General features: G+C 42.1%; 1 protein-coding gene across 1 annotated transcript in view; it reads right to left on the bottom strand.

Moving 5' to 3' along the window:
• Positions 1 to 18,728: 18,728 nt before the first annotated feature.
• ZNF385D (zinc finger protein 385D) overlaps positions 18,729 to 22,051 on the bottom strand; it is a 518,904-nt gene continuing 515,581 nt past the window's right edge. The window contains exon 11 of the mRNA XM_089776010.1: positions 18,729 to 22,001. Coding sequence (XP_089632136.1) covers positions 21,768 to 22,001 — 234 coding nt within the window. The 3' untranslated portion in view covers positions 18,729 to 21,767. The remainder of the gene's footprint in view (positions 22,002 to 22,051) is intronic.

The raw sequence follows: 22,051 nt of genomic DNA, 5'->3' as shown, positions 1-22,051 counted from the left end.
GGTCTTGGGCCCACCTAAACTGCAACTCCCCGAATCACTTGTAGTTTTGCCTGGGATTATAGCCCAGAGGAGAGAATGGGGTCACAGGGCAACCAAACTACAACTCCCCTGAGTCAGCACTGCAAAAAATTAGAGATGGGGCTGAAAATGAGACATTTTGGCTCAACAAATGAGGATCTGCTGATTGGCATGATACACGATAGTTTGGTGGGCAGTGACAATTAGATCAGCTCGCCCCACCTCCCCTTTCACCCAAGCTGTACTCTTGTATATGTTTACTTCTCTGTTGAGAGTTGTCAGGATCTGGCAACCCTTCTTCATGCTTTACTCACATTTGTCGGTCCACTGAGGAATTATGAGATCAGGGCTGCAATATCTGGCCTCTTTTGGAGACACCAGTCAGGTGCATGATGGGGATGGCAGAAATCTCAGATGGTTGGTTCAAGCTGTACCACACACTTGCACATTTTGTACCACACTGGGCTGATTGTAACATCGATGAGTACCATGGAAGCACTGTGCACACCACAAGTAAGAAATGAAAGCCCATATGAACAAACAACATTAGCAATGCCAACATTATTGTATCCTCGCATTCCCGGCCTTTTTTCTCCCCCATTAGTGCACTGTGGGCGTGTGCTTATTCTCATCTCTGTCTCTGCAGGGACAGAGATGAGAATCATCTCAAAGTGCATTATGCCTACTGCTGTTTAGTTTAAAGCTGTGTGTGGGCGTCTGCAGCATTTGTTCTGTTCTCCAGTTGGTTTGTTGATACCCTGGTGGTTTTATTGAAAGTGAAAACTTAGAAACAGAGGACAGGATAGAAGCTGCAATGCTAATTAGTAAAATACCACATTCCAGCTCTGGAAGGGTAATTGGGAAAGCTTAGGAGCACAAGCATAATGGGGGAGAACAGTGGGTAGAGCTCACTGAGGTTGTCCCCCTTAAAAAAAGACACAACACAATCAACACTGATTATTACAAGTTGTGCAGTTCCTCCATAGCCCATAGGCTACAGTTACAGCTGCTACACTGAGCTCTCTCTGTGCAGGAGTGTGCAGGCTGTTGGCTAATGGATCCTTTGAGTTAGGATCTTCCAGCCCATCATCCCACTGGCCTGCCCTACCCCAACTTTCTCCTCCGTGTCATTAAGGAGAAACATGGTGGTACAGTAAAATGAGTGCAGCATTGTATCTTCTTCTCGGACTTCTGTACTGTCTGTGTGAATGTGTGCACAACGGAAGCAAAGCACTACACCAACTGAACTGGGGAAAAAAATAATCAAAAAAGTGTTCCCTTACCAAAGATTTGCCTGTTTTCGGTGTGCCATGATTCACCTGAGGAATGTAGATTAGGGTTAGAATATGAAAAAATTACAACCATTCCTCCTCAAACCAAAAAGCTTTACATACGATGAAAAAAGTATTGCAATAAAGCTGGTCAAAATTTTTCCAATTGAACATTTTTCCCTCAGAAAATGGCATTTTCCCAAAATTAAAACTTTCTGAAGGAATTTGTTGATTATGATGAAAATTCATTTGGAAAAAATAGAAACAAATCATCTGATAAAGTTGAAACATTTAGATTTGATTGGAGCAGAATATTCAGATTTTTCATTTCTAAAATGTGTAAATTAATCCAATTTTCACTTTATTTTGTAAACAACCTTTTAGTTTTCATTCTGAATTAGAATGAAAGCAAATTTCAAAGCATGGGATTCAAGTAGACTGGAAAACCCATGTAATTTTTGTGTAAAGCTGATGCACACCAGTCAGGGTCAGAAAACCAGCTGTCTCTCAACTTTAATATTTTTGTGAATGCTATAGTACATAGTCCTAGAGACTTACAGTATGGATTAGAAGGTTTCCCAAAAATTCATAGAATATGTATCCCTCTTTATTGTAAAAATATAATATACAAGTCTTTCACAAAATGACTATATACTTTTTCCAGTATAATGCACAAAACAATGTTCATTTCCCATTTGCCAAATGAATATAGTTATGTGCATTCCTCCTGTAATGGCACATGGTTTGTTTGTTATCAACATGAGCAGTAGATGTAGTTTAATTGAAATTAAAACAACAATGACTTGCTATCTACCAAGTAGAATTTTGGAACCCACTTCTTGCATACTGCTTATTAGTTTCCTTGGTAACTTGTAATCACTTGCCTTCCTTAAACAAATGAGTTGTCAACAAATAGTGCAATACTGGCTTGATATATCAGAAAAGAAAAGTGCTGTAATGACAGCATAATAAATCTAACATGAAAACTTAATGGCTACATTAATGACAGACTAAGTATAGTCTCAGAAACACATTGCTCTATATTACATACTTTTCTTTTGAGACATGTTTGTGGTACAGAGTGCTGTATGGACTTGGAGGTCTTTCCAGCCCCACCACAAAGTAAGGTAAACTTTTGGAGTTTTAGTCCAGGTACACCACTGGCTATGTGTTTTGTGGTTCATAAAATCAGTAGCTCTTTACCTAGATGTTGAGTTTTAGTGCCCTAATTTAAATAACTTGAGATATAGTAGGGTTAATGCTATGCTCACATGCCACCTTTAGCTAGAGTGTGACTGATGTGCATTAAGTCATCTGCTGCTCAGATATGTTTTTAATCTCTACATTGCTAGATGGTTTTGCAGAATGAGTGATTTGTGATCCAAATGGTATGAACACTGAGATGATTACAAACACATCCAACTGACAGATTAATTGCACATAGCCCCACACACTTCAGGAAGACTCGGCTCATCTCTAAAAAATGTAAGGAGATAATTCTGCAACTTGCATGCTGCGGTCACCAGTCTTTGTCTTCAAGTAGTCCTTGGGAGTGCATGCTGTATGCCACTACTCAGGAGTGCCTCTACATGTGCCAGCATGAGACCCAGGGAGCACTCCACCACACTCCTGCTAGGCACTGGATATTCCCTTGACCAAATCCTCACCACCTGACTGCAATCAGAACCTTCCCCTCGAGGAGACTTGCAGCCTTCTTCATCATTGGTTAAAGAGCACTGGTGGATTCACCATTAGCAGATTCATCATGCTTCCCCCTCTCCTCAACTCTGGCTGCTCAGGAGATTCATGATAGTTTATTTCACTCAAGTTTTCACCTAGATAGAATTCTGACTCTACAACTTGGTTTCTTTGGCGGAGACATTTCCAGATGCCTAAATTCAGTTGGGCATGAGGCACCATCTCCTGCCAACTGTCACTGCACAGCGCCCAGAATTCTCACGAGCATCTTTAGAGCCATCTGGTCAAAGCCTTCTTGACTGTAGACAGCAAAGGAGCCCCCTTCAGGAGATGTTCCTCTTCCTCCACTGTTACGTCTTTACAGGCACATCACCAAATGCTCTGGCGCTAGCTCATGAAGCCTCAGCAGGGTACAGCTGGCTCATCTTACATGACTCAGCATTTTTGGTTAGAGTTTGCTGGGGCAAGGAGGGTAAAGAAGGACAGTGTGTGCAGCTCCACTTCCTATTCACCCCTGCTCTTTTGGGGTAATGCACCAGGAACAGCAACACTGGATCCAAAGATAGCCTGGCCTCCGGCTATATGGACTGTTTACAAATAAGCCATTTGCTATGTGATAAATTCACTGATATAAAGTATTAGGAGTAGAAAACTGAGAATAAAACTCAGTAAAAATGAACCCCCAGAAAAATAAATGCCCGTGTGTAGATTTTATATTTCAGGATCTGAAAGCATCACTCAACCCCAGCTCCCAAAACAACCCCCCCCCCTCCAGCCTATTATAGGAGGGAGCAGACTTCTTAGACCTCAGCTGCATTCTCTCTCTATTATTTGCATTCTCTGTTCTCACAGTAGTTACAGTTGGGAGCATTATCTGGGGCAATCATCTCTTCTTCCCTTCCACTTGCAGTACAGGTGAATCTGTCCAGAATAGGGATCAGCCATTTAGTCAATCTCTTGATAGATCTTTGCAGGTTCAAAGATTGTTGCCCCCCCACAAAGGGCTTACCTCCTACCCCTCTTCCTGGGGCATGTTGCCCAGCTCCATAAGCAGTGTTTTCCCAGCGTTTCCTTAGCTCTCGCCCTCTAGCACCCTTACTCTACCTGTGCTACATTGATAACATCTTCATCATATGGACCCACAGGAAAGAGACCCTTGAATGATTTCACAGAGAATTCAACAACTTCTACCCCACCATCAACCTCAGCCTGCATCAGTCCACATGAGAGATCCACTTCCTTGACACTACACTACAATTACATGACGGACACATTTCCACCACCTTATACAGGAAACCTACTGACTGCTACACTTACCTTCATACCTCTAGCTTCCATCAAAGGCACATTTCTCAAGCTATTGTTTACAGCCAAGCTCTAAGATCCAACCGGATTTGCTCCAGTCCCACAGACAGACAAACACCTACAGGATCTATATAGAGCATTCTTAAAACTGAAATACCCATCCGGAGAAGTGAAAAAACAGATGGACAGAGCCAGAAGAGTACCCAGACATGAACTACTTCAAGACAGGCCCAGAAGAGAAAACAACAGAATTCCACTTGTCATCACCTGTAGCCCACAACTTAAACCCTTCCAATGTATTATCAGCAATTTACAACCTATCCTGGAAAATGACCCCTCACTCTCACAGGTCTTGGGGGAAAGGCCAATTCTCGCTTACAGACAGCCCCCTAACCTCAAACAAATTCTCTCCAGTAACAACGCATCACACCTCCGTCATAATCATCCAGGAGCCCATGATTGCAATCATCCTGGATGCCAACTCTGTCTACACATCTACACAAGTGATTTCATCACTGGACCCAACCACATCAGCCACTACTACTACATCAGGGGCTCATTTAACTGCACATCCACTAATGTGATCTACGCCATCAAATGCCAGCAATGCCCCTCTGTCATGTATATTGGCCAAACTGGACAGTCTCTATGGGAAAGAATTAATGGACACAGATCAGATATCCAAACAGCCAACACGCAGAAACCTGCCCGGGCACTCATTAATGGATCTCAAAGTCACCATGTTGTTTCAGGCCAATTCCACGAGCCAAATACACAGGGAAGGGTTGGAACTTAACTTCATTTACAAGTTTGATTTCTATCAGAGAGGAATGAATAAAGACATTGGCTGGCTAGCATACTACCTTCCATATCCTAATAACTTAACCACCCAAACAATGGCTACTTAAAGAGGTACAAATAGTCCTTATCAACTTCTTGTAACTTGAAAAATCTAATTCACTATATATTTTTTTTATTTTCCTTCCTCCTTTTCCCCTGCCCTTATTTATTTTTGGATCTGGACTTTTCCATTCATCTGAAGAAGTGGGGTGTGCCCATGAGCTCATGATACCATCTACATGTTTCGTTAGTCTTTAAGGTGCTGCTAGATTATTCGTTGTTTTTTAAGTTTTTATTCTTCAACTAATCTGCCTCTGTTACTAGCAATCTCTGCATGCAGTGGTTTACTTCTTACTACCCTCACTCCCATCCTAGGCTTCCCCTTTTAATCCCTTCCTATCTCAGGGTGAGCAAGCCATGCAGGCATGCCTAGTTAGCACAGCACAGGCCCAGAGGTGCTTGTTAGCCTCCTCCCAGCTAGAGGAAGGGCATGTCCCTTCATACCTACACATATAAACACACACAAGGAAGATGAGGAGTCTTTGCTTAGTACCTTCACTTTAGAAAAACAAAGATTTCAAAGTGCAGCCCGGAACATTTTCCTGTCACCAAACGCTTTCTGGGGAATAGGACTCATTTCTTTAGACACAGTTTGAAGCTAAAAAGTATGAGGCGGTAATAACAAAACTGATCTATGTGCCAGATCCTCCACTGGAAACATCACTGGACTGTGGATCAGCAATCATGTTTTATTCCCACCTCTGCCACTGGCCTTCTATATGACCTTGGTAAAGTCACTTGACCTCTTAGTGCTTCTGGCTTTCCCACTCATCCTTGATATTGTCTGTTTATATTGTAAACCCTGTAGCACAGACTGGTTCTTACACAGCATCTAGCACAATGGGACCTTCAGCCCAGTAGGGTTGCCAACATTCTGACTGAACAAAACAAACAGCCTTGCCCGGCCCCTTCTCTGAGGCCATGCCCTACTCACTCCATCCCTTTCCCTCCATTGCTTGCTTTCCTCCAGCCTTCCTCCCTCCCTCAGGGATGGATAGGGCTAGGTAGTGCCTTTTTAAGACTTGGTGTTCAGTGGAAAACTAAATACCTGTCAACCCATTGGAGTCTTTTGGCACCAATGGAATACAAATGAATAAATAATTAAACAAAAGGTAATAAACTCCCACCCATAGTATGCACACAAAATGCTGAATATGTATTAGCTTGCATATTTAATGGCTCATGAAGCCAAGTCATAGCAGATCTTTCTGCAAATCTAGAATGCTACACTTTCCAGTCACCTATGGCATGAGCTTCAGCATCAAGTCTAATTGCTCACACAAAGTGCCCAAATTACAGCTCTAACAAACAGAACAACTGTGCTTATACTAACGTGGCAATGTTTTTGTGCTGAGAAATGCAGTCTACTCTGGTTTTGACAGTAATTAAAAAGCCAAGAGTTGAAATTGTTTGGCCTCCACAGTATGGAAAGCAGAAGGCTTCCTTTTTTAGCCAAAACATTTTGAATCATGTTTTCATATTGCAGTCACACAGAGCTTTTAATTCTGTAAAGTGTTTTGGAAGAATGGGTGTATGAAAGCTGCTATTCCATATCCAGCAGTAAAATAGGAAAAATATTTGACCCAAACTGTTCCTATCACCAGTAAAAGGCTTGTGGTGTTACATGGGTAGCTGAAAACCAATGTCAAGGGCCAAAATATTTATTCAGTCCTTCCTGAATGGTACGATCCTATGACTCATTGAGGGACAAATTTTCCAAGGCATTTAGGCACCTAAAGATGAATAGTTAAGGGGATTTTCAAATGCTCCTAGTATTGAAATCAATGTGATTTAGAGGCACCTAGCTATTGAAAATCTAGCTTGCAGGAATGCCTTCTGCAAAATAGTCAGTATTTCCCTTCCACATTCAGTACTTTGCAGGATCAGGCTCTTAGCCAAACTCCCATTGATTTAAAACACATCGGCCTTTGTCCCAATTTGTTTTAAATAAAAAAAAATTGTTTAGTTTCTGAACAAAGTGAAAATGATCAGGTTCAAATATTTCATTTGCATTACATTCAATTGGTGAATTTAAATCCACAGCCAAACTCTCTTTTTATTTGCATTGGAAACCATTTAGACGGGTGGCAGGAATAAGGGCACTGTCAATATATTGTGCTCTGAGTTAGTCTCTCTTTATTCCTTGGGAGGGATAGCTCAGTGGTTTGAATATTGGCCTACTAAACACAGGATTGTGAACTCAATCCTTGAGGGGATCTAAGGCAAATCTGTCAGGGATGGTACTTACTTCTGCTGTTAGGGCAGGGGACTAGACTCCATGACCTCTCAAGGTCCTTTCCAGTTCTATGAGATGGTATAGCTCCATATTAAAAAAGCTGCCTACTAAGTAAGGAGAGAGAAGAGTGTGGGGTGTTTTTTTTCCCTTAAAGCATAAACTAGTGCATAGCAATTGAGCATGATCGATGTATTTTGACAGTAGATTGTTCAGCCAAATACTCTGAATTCTATTTCAACTGGAATGGAAGGAACTACTTGTATTGACATCTAATATCCAAAAGCCAACACCATCCATCTCAATCTTCTGCCAGGTTTAGGACTCTTGAATGGTTTAATCAACACTGCTGGATTATTTGTGCAACACTTCTGTTTCTTGCTTTTTAACATGATATTCAAAAGAATTAATGTGATAACTGAAATACCTGGATGGTATTAAAAATATCCACAGTGGTGAAATACAAAATGCGCATACCCACATTTCTTACACGCCTCCCCGAGCCTTCAGCTTAGGACAAAAAGTAATTGAATAATCTTTTGGACAGGCACACAGCTAGAACTCAGTGAATCATTCTAAATTACATTATGATATAAGGAGACAATGAACTTGATGCATTGTCCCAGCTCTAAAATTCTTCAGCCAATCTTTGCTCTGTATCAAATAAAAGATGTGGATATCAGAATATACCTAGAAGCATCAGAATATTGATAATAAAGTGTCACATTACTTAAAATTAACGGGTATTTTTGGTAGGTGATTATGAATTTTTGAGGGGAGAAGGGGAATCTGTGGACTATTTGGTTAAGGCATATTCAAGTAACAAAAAAGTATATTTAATAGTGCAAAATTTTGAGATTAGCATCAGTATATTAACTTTCGCCCAACTTTTTTTTTAATGCTGTTCAGAGCTTAGATTTTTGGTTCAGGTCCATCTTCAGTTTAAATATTACCTTGCAGATTAGACCAGGGGTGGTGTAATACCAATTTGGTGATGGCCTCTCGAGGTCCCTTCCAGTCCTAGTATTCTATGATTGTAGAAGCACTTCAGCTGTGTTCAGTATGTGAGGATAGGAACATATACATGGAGACATAATAGAGTCCTAAATTAGGGTATGTCTACACTACCCCGCTAGTTCGAACTAGGGTGGTAATGTAGGCATACCGCACTTGCAAATGAAGCCCGGGATTTGAATTTCCCGGCTTCATTTGCATAAGCCGGCCGGCGCCATTTTTAAATGCCGGCTTGTTCGAACCCCGTGCCGCGCGGCTACACGCGGCACGGGCTAGATAGTTCGAACTAGCAAGCCATTCCGAACTATCTGTACGCCTCGTGGAATGAGGCGTACAGATAGTTCGGAATGGCTTGCTAGTTCAAACTATCTAGCCCGTGCCGCGTGTAGCCGCGCGGCACGGGGTTCGAACAAGCCGGCATTTAAAAATGGCGCCGGCCGGCTTATGCAAATGAAGCCCGGGAAATTCAAATCCCGGGCTTCATTTGCAAGTGCGGTATGCCTACATTACCACCCTAGTTCGAACTAGGGTGGTAGTGTAGACATACCCTTACTGATTACCAGGGCTTGACGAACCGTGGCAAAAGCTGCTAGCCAGCCCCGCACTGCGCATGCGCAAAAGCCGCGCGCCTCTGCTAAACAGGGCGCCGGGCTGAAATCTACTTGCCCCGGGAAAGTAGATTCAATAGATTGTCGAGCCCTGCTGATTACATAGGGTGACTATATTTTCCTATGCTGAATATAGGACACCTGATAAAATTCTCATATTTAAGTGAGTTCAGTGGCAATCAATCATACAAATGTTCAAATTAACATCAAATTGACTGAGACTCAAAAAGAAATGCCCCTTAGATTATTTCTATTTACCTTATCTTTAAAGGTTTAGGATGACGTGGGAAGGATGACACACAACCCTACCCCCTGCCCAAACATGAGGAGAGGTGACACACATTCATCCCTGTACACCTCTTTCATACAGAGGGGGTGACCAACTGACCTAATCCTCCCTGCCTGTTGGTCTCCACACTCCATGCCTGGCTGGGTCCCTGGGATGGGCCTGCCTCTCCTAGTACCTGGCACTGCAACTTCCTGTTGCAACCTGTGGAATGGCAGACAGGGTCATGTCATCCCCTCTTCTCCCCCCAGATTTCTGCCTGGGTACAAACCAGAATGTGGCTAGCAGCAGCCTTTTGGCACTGCGCATCCATGAAGGGATGGGAGCTGCTTCCACCCACAGGGGAGAAGAGCGGCAAAGGAATGGCATAGCTCTTTGCAGCACTCTTCTCTCCCCCAACCCTGCTCCTGTGCATCTGGAAGCAACTTGTCCCTTCCTGCCAGCACATTTTCCGAAGGCACTAACACATCCAGGCTCCTGCTAGCCACCAACATAACTCGGCCACCTCCTGTCTCCCCCCTCCCCCCCCCCACTACAGCACAGGCAGGAAGTAGTTAAGTACTAAGGGATACATTATGTACCAGGATCCAGGGAACTGGCTGCAGGTGCTTCAGTGAACCTGGCCAGAGAGATGGTTCAGCATGGGAGGGTGCTTAAGGGATGAAGCAGCCTCACACTCTCAGGAGGCAGGATCCAGGGTGGGGCTGGGCATGAAGAGGGTGCTAAGCCTCTGTCCCAGAGACTTTTGTAGAGCCTACACATCTGGGGCATGAAGAGGCTGGAAATTGCTTCTTCTGCACGACTCCAGAGCTTAGCCACAGGGCAGAGAGGCTTCATGGTGCTCATTCAGGGCTCAGTATTTCTGCACCATCACTCCAGGCCAAAGGATCTTGGGCTTTCTTGGGGCGCCAGCCCAGTCAGAGGCAATGGGGGAAGGAAGAAACCCGTTGACCAGGCTGTTGGGTGAGCTGAGCACTCTGAGGCGGGGCAGGTTCTTCACAGAGTCTGAGAGCAGGACATGCCCCACTGGGGTGGGAAGATATGGTGGAACAGTGAGGTTGGGGGGACATGAAAGGACAAAGCAGGGAGACAACAGCGATGGTGGAGCATCTAAAGGACCAATGGGTGGGCAGCAGAGGTCGACAAGTAACCAGCCTGCGCTAACTGAGCACCACAACTTGCAGTGCTGGTCCAAATTAGGGAAGAGCGCTGTGTCCTGCTGGCCAATAGCTGATATGCAGCAGGGGCTGGCCTGAGAGACCAGCCCAGGAATGACTAACCCCACACACTGCATCTTTACCCCACCATCAGCTTTGCCCACCCATTTCCCTTGTTGGACACTGGAACCCCTCCCACAGTCATCACTAGTGGGCGGGCATCTGGCAAGCCAGGATCTGGCCAGCAGCAGGGCCTGCCAGTAATGATGAGCGTGGTCAGACAGAAAATAAATGACACTTTGCTCACTTTTTAAGAAAAAAGTTGAGACACCTGCAGGAGGGCTTAAATAGAGTCCTCTCTCTTTACAACTGGGGATGTCTGGTCACCCTATGGGTATATATATTGATTGGGCTCATCGGGTTGTTTCCTCACAGACAATACTCAGTAGGCACAGAGCATATTCATGACAGAAAGCTCTTGTGGAAAACACTGTAGAGATATTAGCTTGCAAACACATTGCTGCAAGGAAAGTGTGTTTTGAAAGATTACTAGCAGTACAGCAGAAAAAAGGGCTTGAGCTGACGTTCATTGAAGTCAACAGCAAAATTCCCATTAAATAGGTCAGGGATGGGGCTTTTGTGATTAGGAAAGCTTTGATGCTCATTGGAAACTGAGACTGCTGCTTGAAGGGCCTACTCCTGCAAGGTCCTGAGCACCCTGATCTCTGATTGAAATCAATAGGAACTGGGATTGTTCCAAGATCTCAAGACTGGGTTCTGAATCATGACTCTCTGAGAGATACAACAAACTAGATAGTGCAAACTTAGATTCTTACTAAGACACCGACCAAGCGTTTCTATGGGAGTTATTTCCCTCACCAATGTCTGCCTGTCTGCTGGGATGTGGCTATTCAGCTAAACTCAATGGCTACGTCTACACTGGCATGCTTTTGCACAAGAACTCTTTTGCAGAAGAGTACTTGTGCAAAAACTCTTCCAGAAGAGCGCGTCTACACTGGCGTGCTTTTGCGCAAGAGCATCCATGCCAGTGTAGATGCTCTCTTGCGCAAGAAAGCTCTGATGGCCATTTTAGCCATCGGGCTTTCTTGCACAAGAAATTCATGTTGCCTGTCTACACTGGCCTCTTGCGCAAGAACAGTTGCACAAGAGGGCTTATTCCTGAGCGGGAGCATCATAGTTCTTGCGCAAGAAGCTCTGATTTCATACATTAGAACGTCAGTGTTCTTGCACAAGAACTCGTGGCCAGTGTAGACAGGCAATGAGTTTTTGTGCAAAAGCAGCCACTTTTGCACAAGATTGCACCAATGTAGACACAGTCTATGGCTGTCAGTAAAACTTGCAAGCCACATGCATTTCTCTGCCCATTTGTCCCATTTTACACAGAGGATGAGAATAGCAGTAACTCCTCTGCAAAGGATTCACTTAGCACAGGGGAGTGCCATGTGGGGCAGAGGCTGCTCACACAGCATTTGGCATCACAGCCCTAGCATAAGTGCTATATTGAGGAGGGAAGGAGAGAGGGAAAGAGGCTTAGTTGAAATTCAATCTCTAGAAGGTACACAGTTGTTCAGAGATAGGGTGAGCAGATGTCTCATTATTAAAGGGACAGTTCTGTATTTAAGCTCCTATGGAGGTGCCCTAACATCTTCTTAAAAGGGTCAAAATGTTCCATATTTTCTGCCTATCCCACATCTTTGCTGCTGCTGGCCAGATCCCTGCTTGACAGCGGCCTTCAAGTGTGAGTCTAGGAGCTCATGATGGTGGTAGGTGTGCAAAGGTGATGGCAGGGCAAAGCTATGGCACATGGAGCTGGCTCTTCCCCTAGCTAGTCCATCAGCACAGCCCCTGATGGATGACAGCTCTTCATCAGCAGGGCCCTGCCTCCTGTCCTATTTCTGGCTGCCACTGATTGCACGGTGTGAGCAGCCATAGCTGATGAATATGAGCAGGTTCCAGAAAATGGCCAGTTCTTTGCTGCCTCTGCTGCCCACTTAGCCATCCAGTACATGCTCCGCCACTTTCTGGCCGCTCCCTGCTTTGCCTCTTCATGCCCCTCAGCCCCCACTCTCAGGCTACGTCTACATTGCCCAGTCTTGCACAAGAACATATGGAAATGAGGCGCAGTGATGAATATCACGGCACCTCATTTGCATACTTAATGAGCCACCATTTTTGCACAAGGGGCTTTTGCGCAAGAAGGAGCAGTCTACACTGCTCCCTCTTACGCAAGATCCGTTCTGCCTGAAAATAAGCAGCAGAACGGCTCTTGCGCAAGAGGGGGGTTTTGCACAAGAAGGATCAGTGTAGACTCTGCCTTCTTGTGAAAAAGCCCCTTGCACAAAATGGCGGCTCAAGTATGCAAATGAGGCACAGCAATATTCATTGCTGCATCTTATTTGCATATGTTCTTGCACAAGATGGGGTAACGTAGACATAGCCCCAGAGGGTGTCCTTTCCCAGCAACCCTTTGTGCACCACCAGTGTTGCCTCAGGAAGACACAGCTCCTTGTACCAGAAAAAGTGAGTCTGTCCCAGGGGGGCCATGCAAGGAGATTGGAGAGCACTGACCAGGGAGGATCAGGTCAATCAGTCACCCCGCCATAGGAGAGAGGTGTTCAGGAGTGTGTTTATGTCCCTCTCCCCATCTGAACCCTCAAACCTTAAGAAGGTGTGACAGGATCAGTCACACTACTGGGCTATGTCTACACTCGCGGCTTCTTGCACAAGAAATATGCAAATGAGGCTAAATGTGGAATATCGCCAAGCCTCATTTGCATATCTAATGAGCCACCATTTTTGCAGAAGAGGCTCTTGCGCCAGAAGGAGCTGTCTACACTGCCCCTTCTTGGGCAAGAAAAACCCTCTTGTGCAATGCCGTTATTCCTGAAACTAATCAGCGTAGTGGCATTGCGCAAGAGATTTTTTTCTTGTGCAAGAAGGGGTAGTGTAGACAGCTCTGTCTGGCGCAAGAGCCTCTTCTTAAAAAATGGCAGCTCATTAGATATGTAAATGAGGCTTGGCGATTTTCCATGCTTAGCCTCATTTGCATATTTCTCAGGCAAGAAGCCGCAAGCGTACGCATGGCCCTGGGTCCCAGACCCCCGCTCAGTCTGCAATCTGCATTCTAGGTACTGCAGCACAGGCTTTTGCTTGCCCCTTTCAGCATTTTGTCAGTGTTGTCCCTTGGCAAAAATGGCTGTCAGGACAGATGTTTCTGGACAGCCCAGGCTGGGTTACCAGTTCTCCCCAGCTGCCAGCTGGACTCTCTGGTTGCTTGAGGGAAGGGAGCCCAAATACTCCCTGTTGGAGCTCCTCACCTTCCCCTCCTTTGGCAATGATGCCATTCTCTATATCAGCACCTCTGATTCATACCCTTATCAGTCATAATTCCTTCCTCCAAGTTCCTCTTCCACTTGCCTCCCTCACAGAGAAGACTTTTAAAGAGGTCCCCTGGCAACCTGAAGTCAGCTCAGCTGCCCCTTATTCGCTTTAGAGCTGCCCCTTCTAATCAAGCCCTCTAACCTTTCCTGTCACAAAGGTAAATAAAAAGAATCCAGCTATGCAGTATTTATGTTTAATGGGGCTCAGTCAACTTGATGTTAATTTTTGTGCCTGTACTACACAGTTCTGGTTGATTGCCATTGAACTCACCTGAATATGAGTAATTTTGCCAGGTGTCCTGCATTCAACATAGGGCGATATGATCACCCTACTCAGAGAGCCTCAGACTGCTCTAAACAATGCTGAGGCAGGAGCTGAGGCAGAAATGAGTGAAGAATCTGGGAGCTATGAACGGCTCTTGGGTGTCCACCCTCTCAAACATAGAAGCTAGACCATTGGTTACACTGGATCAACAAGATGAATATGCAAGGGAGAAGTGGATACATATACTTGTTCCTTCAAAAGATTTTTCCCCATTGTGGTCCTCCAGCCAGCAGGGGTTTCAGGGAAGACTGATCTGTTTGGGGTAACTAACAGAAAATTAAATTGAATTTTAGAAGCAAAGGCAATGAAACCTAGTACTTTTATGCTATAGTGACCATGGTGGTTCCACAGTGATGATTACATTGAAATTAGCACTTCAAGCACAAATTACATGTTTTTTTCTGTTTCAATAATATACTGCACCCTCCCCAAACTTATGGCACTCGCTCTTTGTACACATCATGCATTTTCTGAGACTTTTCAAATGAGCATACCAATACCTGTAGAAGTTATACACGTTAAGACTCTTCTTGGAATTTTATTCATCAATCAGATGGATGATCCAAGATGTAAGATTTCAGTTAACTCTCTCCCCTCTTTTTTGATAGACTTAAGGGTTGTAAAAAGATATGTCAATTTGAAAAGGCATATCTACTTTAAGGCAATTAATTATTGTCTCTTTGGCATGTGCAGAAATCCATAAAAAATAGCCCTGAGGCCTGTGAATTATCATATAAATCTCATTGAAGTCTTTAACTCTGATGCCTAATAATGACAGCTACACTAGTAACATTAACTGTTTTACTGCTGATTAGTTTAGTAGAAATATTCTATAGAAAACTAATAGTTAAAATATTCACCATCAAAATATTTACTTTATTGCTCACTCTGTGAAACAAGAAAGTGACCATTCCTAACTTGTCTCATTGGACCTTAGAAACTCAACAGGAGGTAAGTTGTTCTCCTATAAACTTCCAACATTCCCCCTGAAGGAGCACTAGTAAGAATAGCATCTCCACATCCTTCCTGGGATCCCCGTTGGGTGAGGAAAAGTTGGAATAGTAATTAATTATACTCTTTTATGGAGTAATTCATACTCGTCTCATGTGGCTAGCCAGCCCCACTGGTTAGCACGACAGAGGATCAAAGCCATGGATCTGCCTGCTCCCCACCCCTTCTTATTTGGTTGCTCCCAAGGGAAGCATCTGCAGTGTAGCCACTGGCAAACCAAGTCAAAACCAATTTTAATCCAAAGGCACTGCTATATGGCCTCTATCAATTCGCTGCCCCCAGCTGTATGGTTAATAGTTTTGATTTGTTTTCCATTTTCCTTGGTTTCAAGAATGTAGACTCATATTTAGTACACATACATAAAAATCATGTTTAATTAGAGACGAAGCCTGGAACAAAAGATGAATGTTTCAGAAAGTTGTGAGCAGTTGAAATGAGGGTTAGAATGGAAAGCATTGTAAAACCTTAACTATGGCAGTGACTCTACTGTAGTATGCATACTTCCTCTATAGCAAATATATTAACATAATTTCAGTGTTGCCTGACCTTTAGCCCGTGATTTATTGACTCTGATCCAGTGTCTCATTGGCTAGGTTTTTGAATGCCAGCTTCTTAAATCTACAGTTACAACTCCATGTTGCATGCTAAAACTCATGTGAAAAGAATGCGTGAATACCTAAGCATTGCCAATGAAAACTTGAAAGGGACAGTTGAAATATAGTGGAAATTTAAAATATTATTACAATAAAATATAAACTATAAATCTTAGATATCCTTCACAGGGACAAAACAATGTATAAAATACAGGCTATACAGCCAGTTTCTCATCTGGTGTAAGCTGGTATACCTCCATTGATTTAAATGGAGTGATATTGGTGTATCAAGTCTGTCTCATGCACCCTATATGTTAAGCTATTGTACTAGACATGAATATCCAGCTCTGTTACTAATTATACAGGCAAATGTTCAGTTGTGCACAGCACAAATATTAGATTCCAGCCTGCACAAAGTCATTGACATAACGAAGGCTCACATAGGTTCCCTTCACTATTATATTCTTTATTCTTAAAGAGTTAAACTCATATAACTTCACTGGTCCTATATATCACCATGCAGCCCCAGAATTTTCTGTTTTAATGCCTCATGAACTCCACTGAAACGTAAGGGAAGAAAAAGGCCCATGGGAGTCAAATTCTGTCCTGTTTTTCCCTACATTTCCTGGCCTCTGACTAGCTGTCCAACACAAAGTTTGTTGTAAATGCTAGATAGGTGTTAATGGAGTCTTCAAACTCAACCAAGTATATGTATCCATTTTTGTCATCTGAACTCCTCAGAAGGCAGGGTTGAAGGAACTTGGGAGAGTATATGATCATGACGAGGTTAGTGTCGGCCTAATAGGCTCCAGGAATTGAAGATATTGAATCCTGTCCCCATGGAAGTCAAAGGAAGTTTTGTCACTGACTTCAAAAGAAACAGGAGTGCTGACATTTTAAGGACTTCAGTCGTGTCATAGAATTTTTGTTTTCGGTCTGGGACTGTAAAGCCTACTCGGCCTCATTCCATTTCCATCTGGCTTTGTGTACATGATCACTATCTTTTTCCTTGAATAACAGAAGGAAGAAAGTTAAATACAGCAAGCTCCAGTACAGGAAAAAATATCTTAGACTATGTCTACACTATACGTTTTTGCAACAGAAAATATGCTAATGATGTTGCAACTTATGCTAAGGAGTCCCTCATGAGCATATTTTCTGCCACAAAAACGTGTAGTGTAGACAACGACTTAGAGTGGAGGTTTGGTGCTTCATTTAACTTCTTAAGGATCTGGCTGAGATAGCAACCAGTTTAATAGTGACCTATTAATTTGTCATTAAAGGACTGTTCCCCTCAACTGTGGGTCAAAACTTAAATAATAGATTTCCGTGATTCACTATCAATAACATGACAGGACTTGCAGATGAGCATGTACAGCCTGGCACACAAGACGCAAATACTTAGGTATTATGGGATAAAATTTTCAGAAGCACCTAAGCGATATAGTTGCATTTTGAAAAGTGACAGACATTTAAGAGCTTAAGTCTCATTGAAAGACAATACCTTCAAAAATCTCGTCGTATATGTCTAAGACACTTTTGAAAATGAGAAAGGCTCTTAAGTCAGTTAGGTATGTTTGAAAATTTTTACACCAATTATTTTTCGGTAGAAATTTCCAAGAGAACCTTGAGAAAAGGTTTACTGTTTGGGGAACAAAAGGCAGAGTGAAAATGGAGGTTGTACCACGCGATTTCATTTCTTATTGAATGACATGCCAAAGTTCTGCAATCCCTTTGGTCACTTAAGAGCAACAAAAAGGCAAACAAGGTAGAGAATGACCTTGTACACTGGAGAATAATATCTGAATGCATGAGAGACAATACAAATTATGCAGAAGACTTCTGTGCATTGTCTCCATGTTTTCAGCATATGAAAAAGACTTTATATCTTTCCATGCTTGCAGCCTGTTTTGCAGTCTTTCCCTTCTAAAATGACATTTAATTATTCTTGGTATAAAATGTAAACCAACTGTTTTGAAATAATTAATATATGTACTTTTCAAATGCCTGGCATTTGCCATGTCCTCACCATTGTTCATCTTTTTTCAGTTCATAGGGTCATCGCAGGCTGGAAGGGACCTCAAGAGATCATCGAGTTCAATCCCCTGCCCTCATGGCAGGACCAAATACTGTCTAGACCATCCCTGTTAGACATTTATCTAACCTACTCTTAAATATCTCCAGAGATGGAGATTTCACAACCTCCCTGGGCAATTTATTCCAGTGTTTGACTACCCTTGCTTACCGACCCTGCAGAGCTTATAGTCTATACTAGCTTTTAGGAGAAAGTAACTCTCCTCTGTGCTCAGTACAATGATGAGTCTCCAACAAACAAACAAATAAAAACCCCTCTCCCATGAAAATAAATACCATGTCTTCTGGTCAGACCAGAACTATCATTTTTTTAAAACAGTATGGAATCTGAGAACCTTATCATTGAACATATCAGCTTGTCTAAATACACACATAGCCCTTTCCCCAGTAACCATGATTTCATACTGTCAGCCCAATAACTTATTCCTATTTTTGTTGAAGCGACCCATTGCCATCGGCTTTAGGCTTCTATTCAGTCCTGCAGCATCACTTATATTTTGCTAAAATGAAATATGAAAAGACATTTCTCCCTTTACTATATTTGCTGCCAAAGGCATAGAGACACAAGTGTGTGTAATGGGACTTAACCATGACAATTCCAACTCCAGATGCTGTGGTCATGCACATGGATTGGGATCACCATTCGCCAAGCGGATTGCTTAATATTTTAATAAACACATGTGAAAACTACTGGCAGAGAAAACATCTGTTAGCAGAGGAGATTGGATCCCAATGATTCTGATTTATTCCTGACAATAGGTGCCGCTCAACAGGTGGTGAGGACAGCAAGGCACAGAAAACCCACTATACAGTCTAACATTTAGGCTTTATCCTTTATTAGGTAGTGAGTAAGAGACATAAAAAGGTTTGAGATTGTTGTGTACAGCTGAAGTTTGAGAGACTTGTGGGAACAAAAAATTGTTCTATAGAGCGCTGTGACAAAAAAAGGTCCAAGAGACAGACAGCGAAGTTGCAGGTGGAAATAGTTGGAATGACACTATTTATTTTGAGAAAAACTGTTATTAACTCTTCCCTTAGTACTGTGCCTCCATTCATGCCACAGGCCACAACATGTTCACAAAGATGGGTCTGTTGATTTTAATGGCATTGTGATAGCATGGCAGGATGCGTTCCCCCAAACCTCATCCCAATATGGTGTGCACAAGACTATTAAATAAGTTAGTGATTTTTCCACTTTTCCGGTCTACGTATTATTTCACCTTCCTTCCCAACACTCCAGTCCTCCCCTTGATTCTCAAAGGTTTTAATCTGTGGACCACTAGAAAAGACACTGCTGAAAAATGGTATCATCAAGCGCAGCTTAAAAACCACTGCCCGCTTTGGTAAGGGATATGCCACGTGATGATGACATCACAGCTACTGCATACAGAACATAGGCTGGATAGTTTATAAGAGCAAAGCCAAGATTTTTAAAAGGAGAGATCAAAGTTAGGCTCCTAAAACTATCTTTATACATCTAAATGAGAGGGCTGATTTTCATATACATTGATTGGCAGGCCTACCACTTTAGAGGTGGATCCATTTATAACCCCATGGGGCGCCTCTGGTGGCTGAGCACTTTTTAAAATCATCCCAGCTATTTTGATGCCTAAATATGACATTAGGAGCTTACCTTTTCTCTCCCATTTATGAATACCTTGGGTCAAAAATTCAGGTAATTAAGTAGTCCTGAAATCACCATAATATTTCATTTGTACCCAATATCTAATTAAGGTGATTCCTATCAACCAACTTGATTTCAAGGCACAAACTTTTGCAGACAAACTGGACCAAATCATAGACATGATTAATACAGAGCTTATTTTAATTAACCCTTATAGAGAAATAAACACACATCTTTGGAATTCTTTGGACACATCCATCAGTGTCCATCTCTCTCTCTCTTTTATTTATTTTTGTAAAAAAAATATATGAAGGTAAGCTTTAAAAAATGGCAAGTACCAATGTGCGTGGCAGGCCCACTAAATAACCTGAAAGTTGAGGGTGCTGCATATTTCCACCTTGTACATCTCGCAATCTACCCCAAGCACTTTTAGGTGGTGACCTCATGGCCCTTATTTTATATGAAGAGCACCATTATAAAATCTTTTAACCATTCCCCCCGCCCCAAACTTAAATTATGGTTTTGATTTTTTTCTTCATCTTAAGAGTATGGTCATCTTTTCACTGAGCTACACATCAGAGTGGCTGCATCAGACTCACAGCCACTCCATAATCTTAATAGATTTTTTTTTCAGATCCCTATCAGGAAAAGCAGGCAGCAAATATCAGATTCAAGACATGCTGATTTTTTTCTCTGATCTTTGTTACTATTTAATGACCCACATATGAAACTGAGTGGTTATATAATAACTTTATATAGTAGCTTTTCTGTTTATAAGTTATTTTTCTTACTCTAACATATATACAATATATCTATATATATATATATCTATATATATATATATATACCCCTGATGAATCCTATTTTATAGGGACACTATCAACCCCTTTAAGCCTCATAGAGAATATATAAGGCTTTAAAAGCTTGCAAAGTATGAAAAGATTAGCTACAGAATTTCAGATCCATTAGAATACTAAATGTGGTATTTGCTCCAAACCCATGATGTGCAATTATCTCATAATATGTATATTGTGTGTTGCTGCTTATATATATCACATCAGTAGGAAGTTAAAATGATAGAACATATTCATTTCTGTGGCTACACCCATAACAAAAAAGTTTTGATGTCTACTCAATACACAAATTCGTACTGGTATAATATCAAAAAATATGTCGTAATCTTGGGGCGAAATCCTAGCTCCACAGAGGTCAATGGCAAATCTCCTGTTGTCATCCGTGGGGCCAGATTTTCACAGATCATTTTAATTTGCTATGTATGACCATGCATAACCCACTCTTGACATCCCTTTGTTCTAAAACTAATGCATTTATACTTTGTGACTCAGGAAAACAGAATATTTTTGCTGTCCACCTTTATAGCTTTACCATAAATCCATCCTGTAAGTATTAGCACTTTGGAATACATACACTGTACACATATTATTAAGTTGGAAGTTTTCCTTTTTTGTGTACAGCATATGGAAGTTTTACACTAAATGTTCTTTATCTCTTATTTTGCCTTAACCATAGATCTACTCTATGTCTCTGTACTTTAACTTTTTCTATTAGGTGAGGAAAAGAACATATTCTAACTAGGAACACCACATTATCATTGTCATTTTGCCTATTTAACAAAGTGAGATATTTTGTTTATTTTACCTTTTGCAACTCAGTTATAAACCTAGTGGCATAGATAGAGACACAATACTATTGTTGTACAAGACATCTATTGTAGCTACTTTTGTTCAGAAAAATACCCAGTAACTGCTGATTTGGCAGGAGGATCAGTAAGGGTACTACTATTCACAGTGTTTCTTTTTTCTTCTTCTTGATTTAATCTACAGAATAAAGGTATTTTATGTACATTGGAACAAGTTAATGCCCTTTAGACAAATTTGTAAGTTGTTTCATAAAGCAGGAAAGACATTTCAGGGGAAATATGTGCCAAAAAGCACAGTCAAAAAGGCTTCACAAGTTCTGTATGTCACTGTGAGTCAATGCTGGAGATCACTTCTAAAATGGTCAATATTCAAGAGGAATACCCTCATTTGGAGAAAATACTGCCCCATCCCTCTTTTAGAATATGATCAATTCTCTATCAAAAGTCCTGGTTCTTCATAGATACTTTAAACTATAAATAAACACTGCATAGTTCCATGTTCTTGATTTGCTTCTTGTTGGTTTTTGTTTTGAAAAATTATTGCAGTACAATTGATTCTTGTTTGGAGTTCAGTAAGGAGCAAACAGCACAGGAGTATGGGTGGTCCTTATAGGCCCAGGAGCTGGTCGTAGGAGTGCTGGAGGAAGTGCTGAAGTCTGGAACAGAGTGGCTGCAGGAGCTGTTCGAAGACTGAAAGGGGAATTCACAGCCACAGCAGCAGCTGCTGCTGCAGCTGCTAGTGGGTTTGGTAAGATTCGTGGTGCCATTGGTTTTGAAGGTTCCTTTGAAAATACTAATTTTACCTGTGAGGAAAAGAAAAAAATAACAGAGAAAGCAAAATTTGTTCCTATTA

This window comes from Pelodiscus sinensis, chromosome 2, assembly GCF_052426305.1.
Source record: "Pelodiscus sinensis isolate ZL-2025 chromosome 2, ASM5242630v1, whole genome shotgun sequence".
NCBI classification, from domain to species: domain Eukaryota; kingdom Metazoa; phylum Chordata; order Testudines; family Trionychidae; genus Pelodiscus; species Pelodiscus sinensis.
The sequence above is the reverse complement of the archived record's forward strand: the minus strand, read 5'-3'. Positions and strand labels throughout refer to the sequence as shown.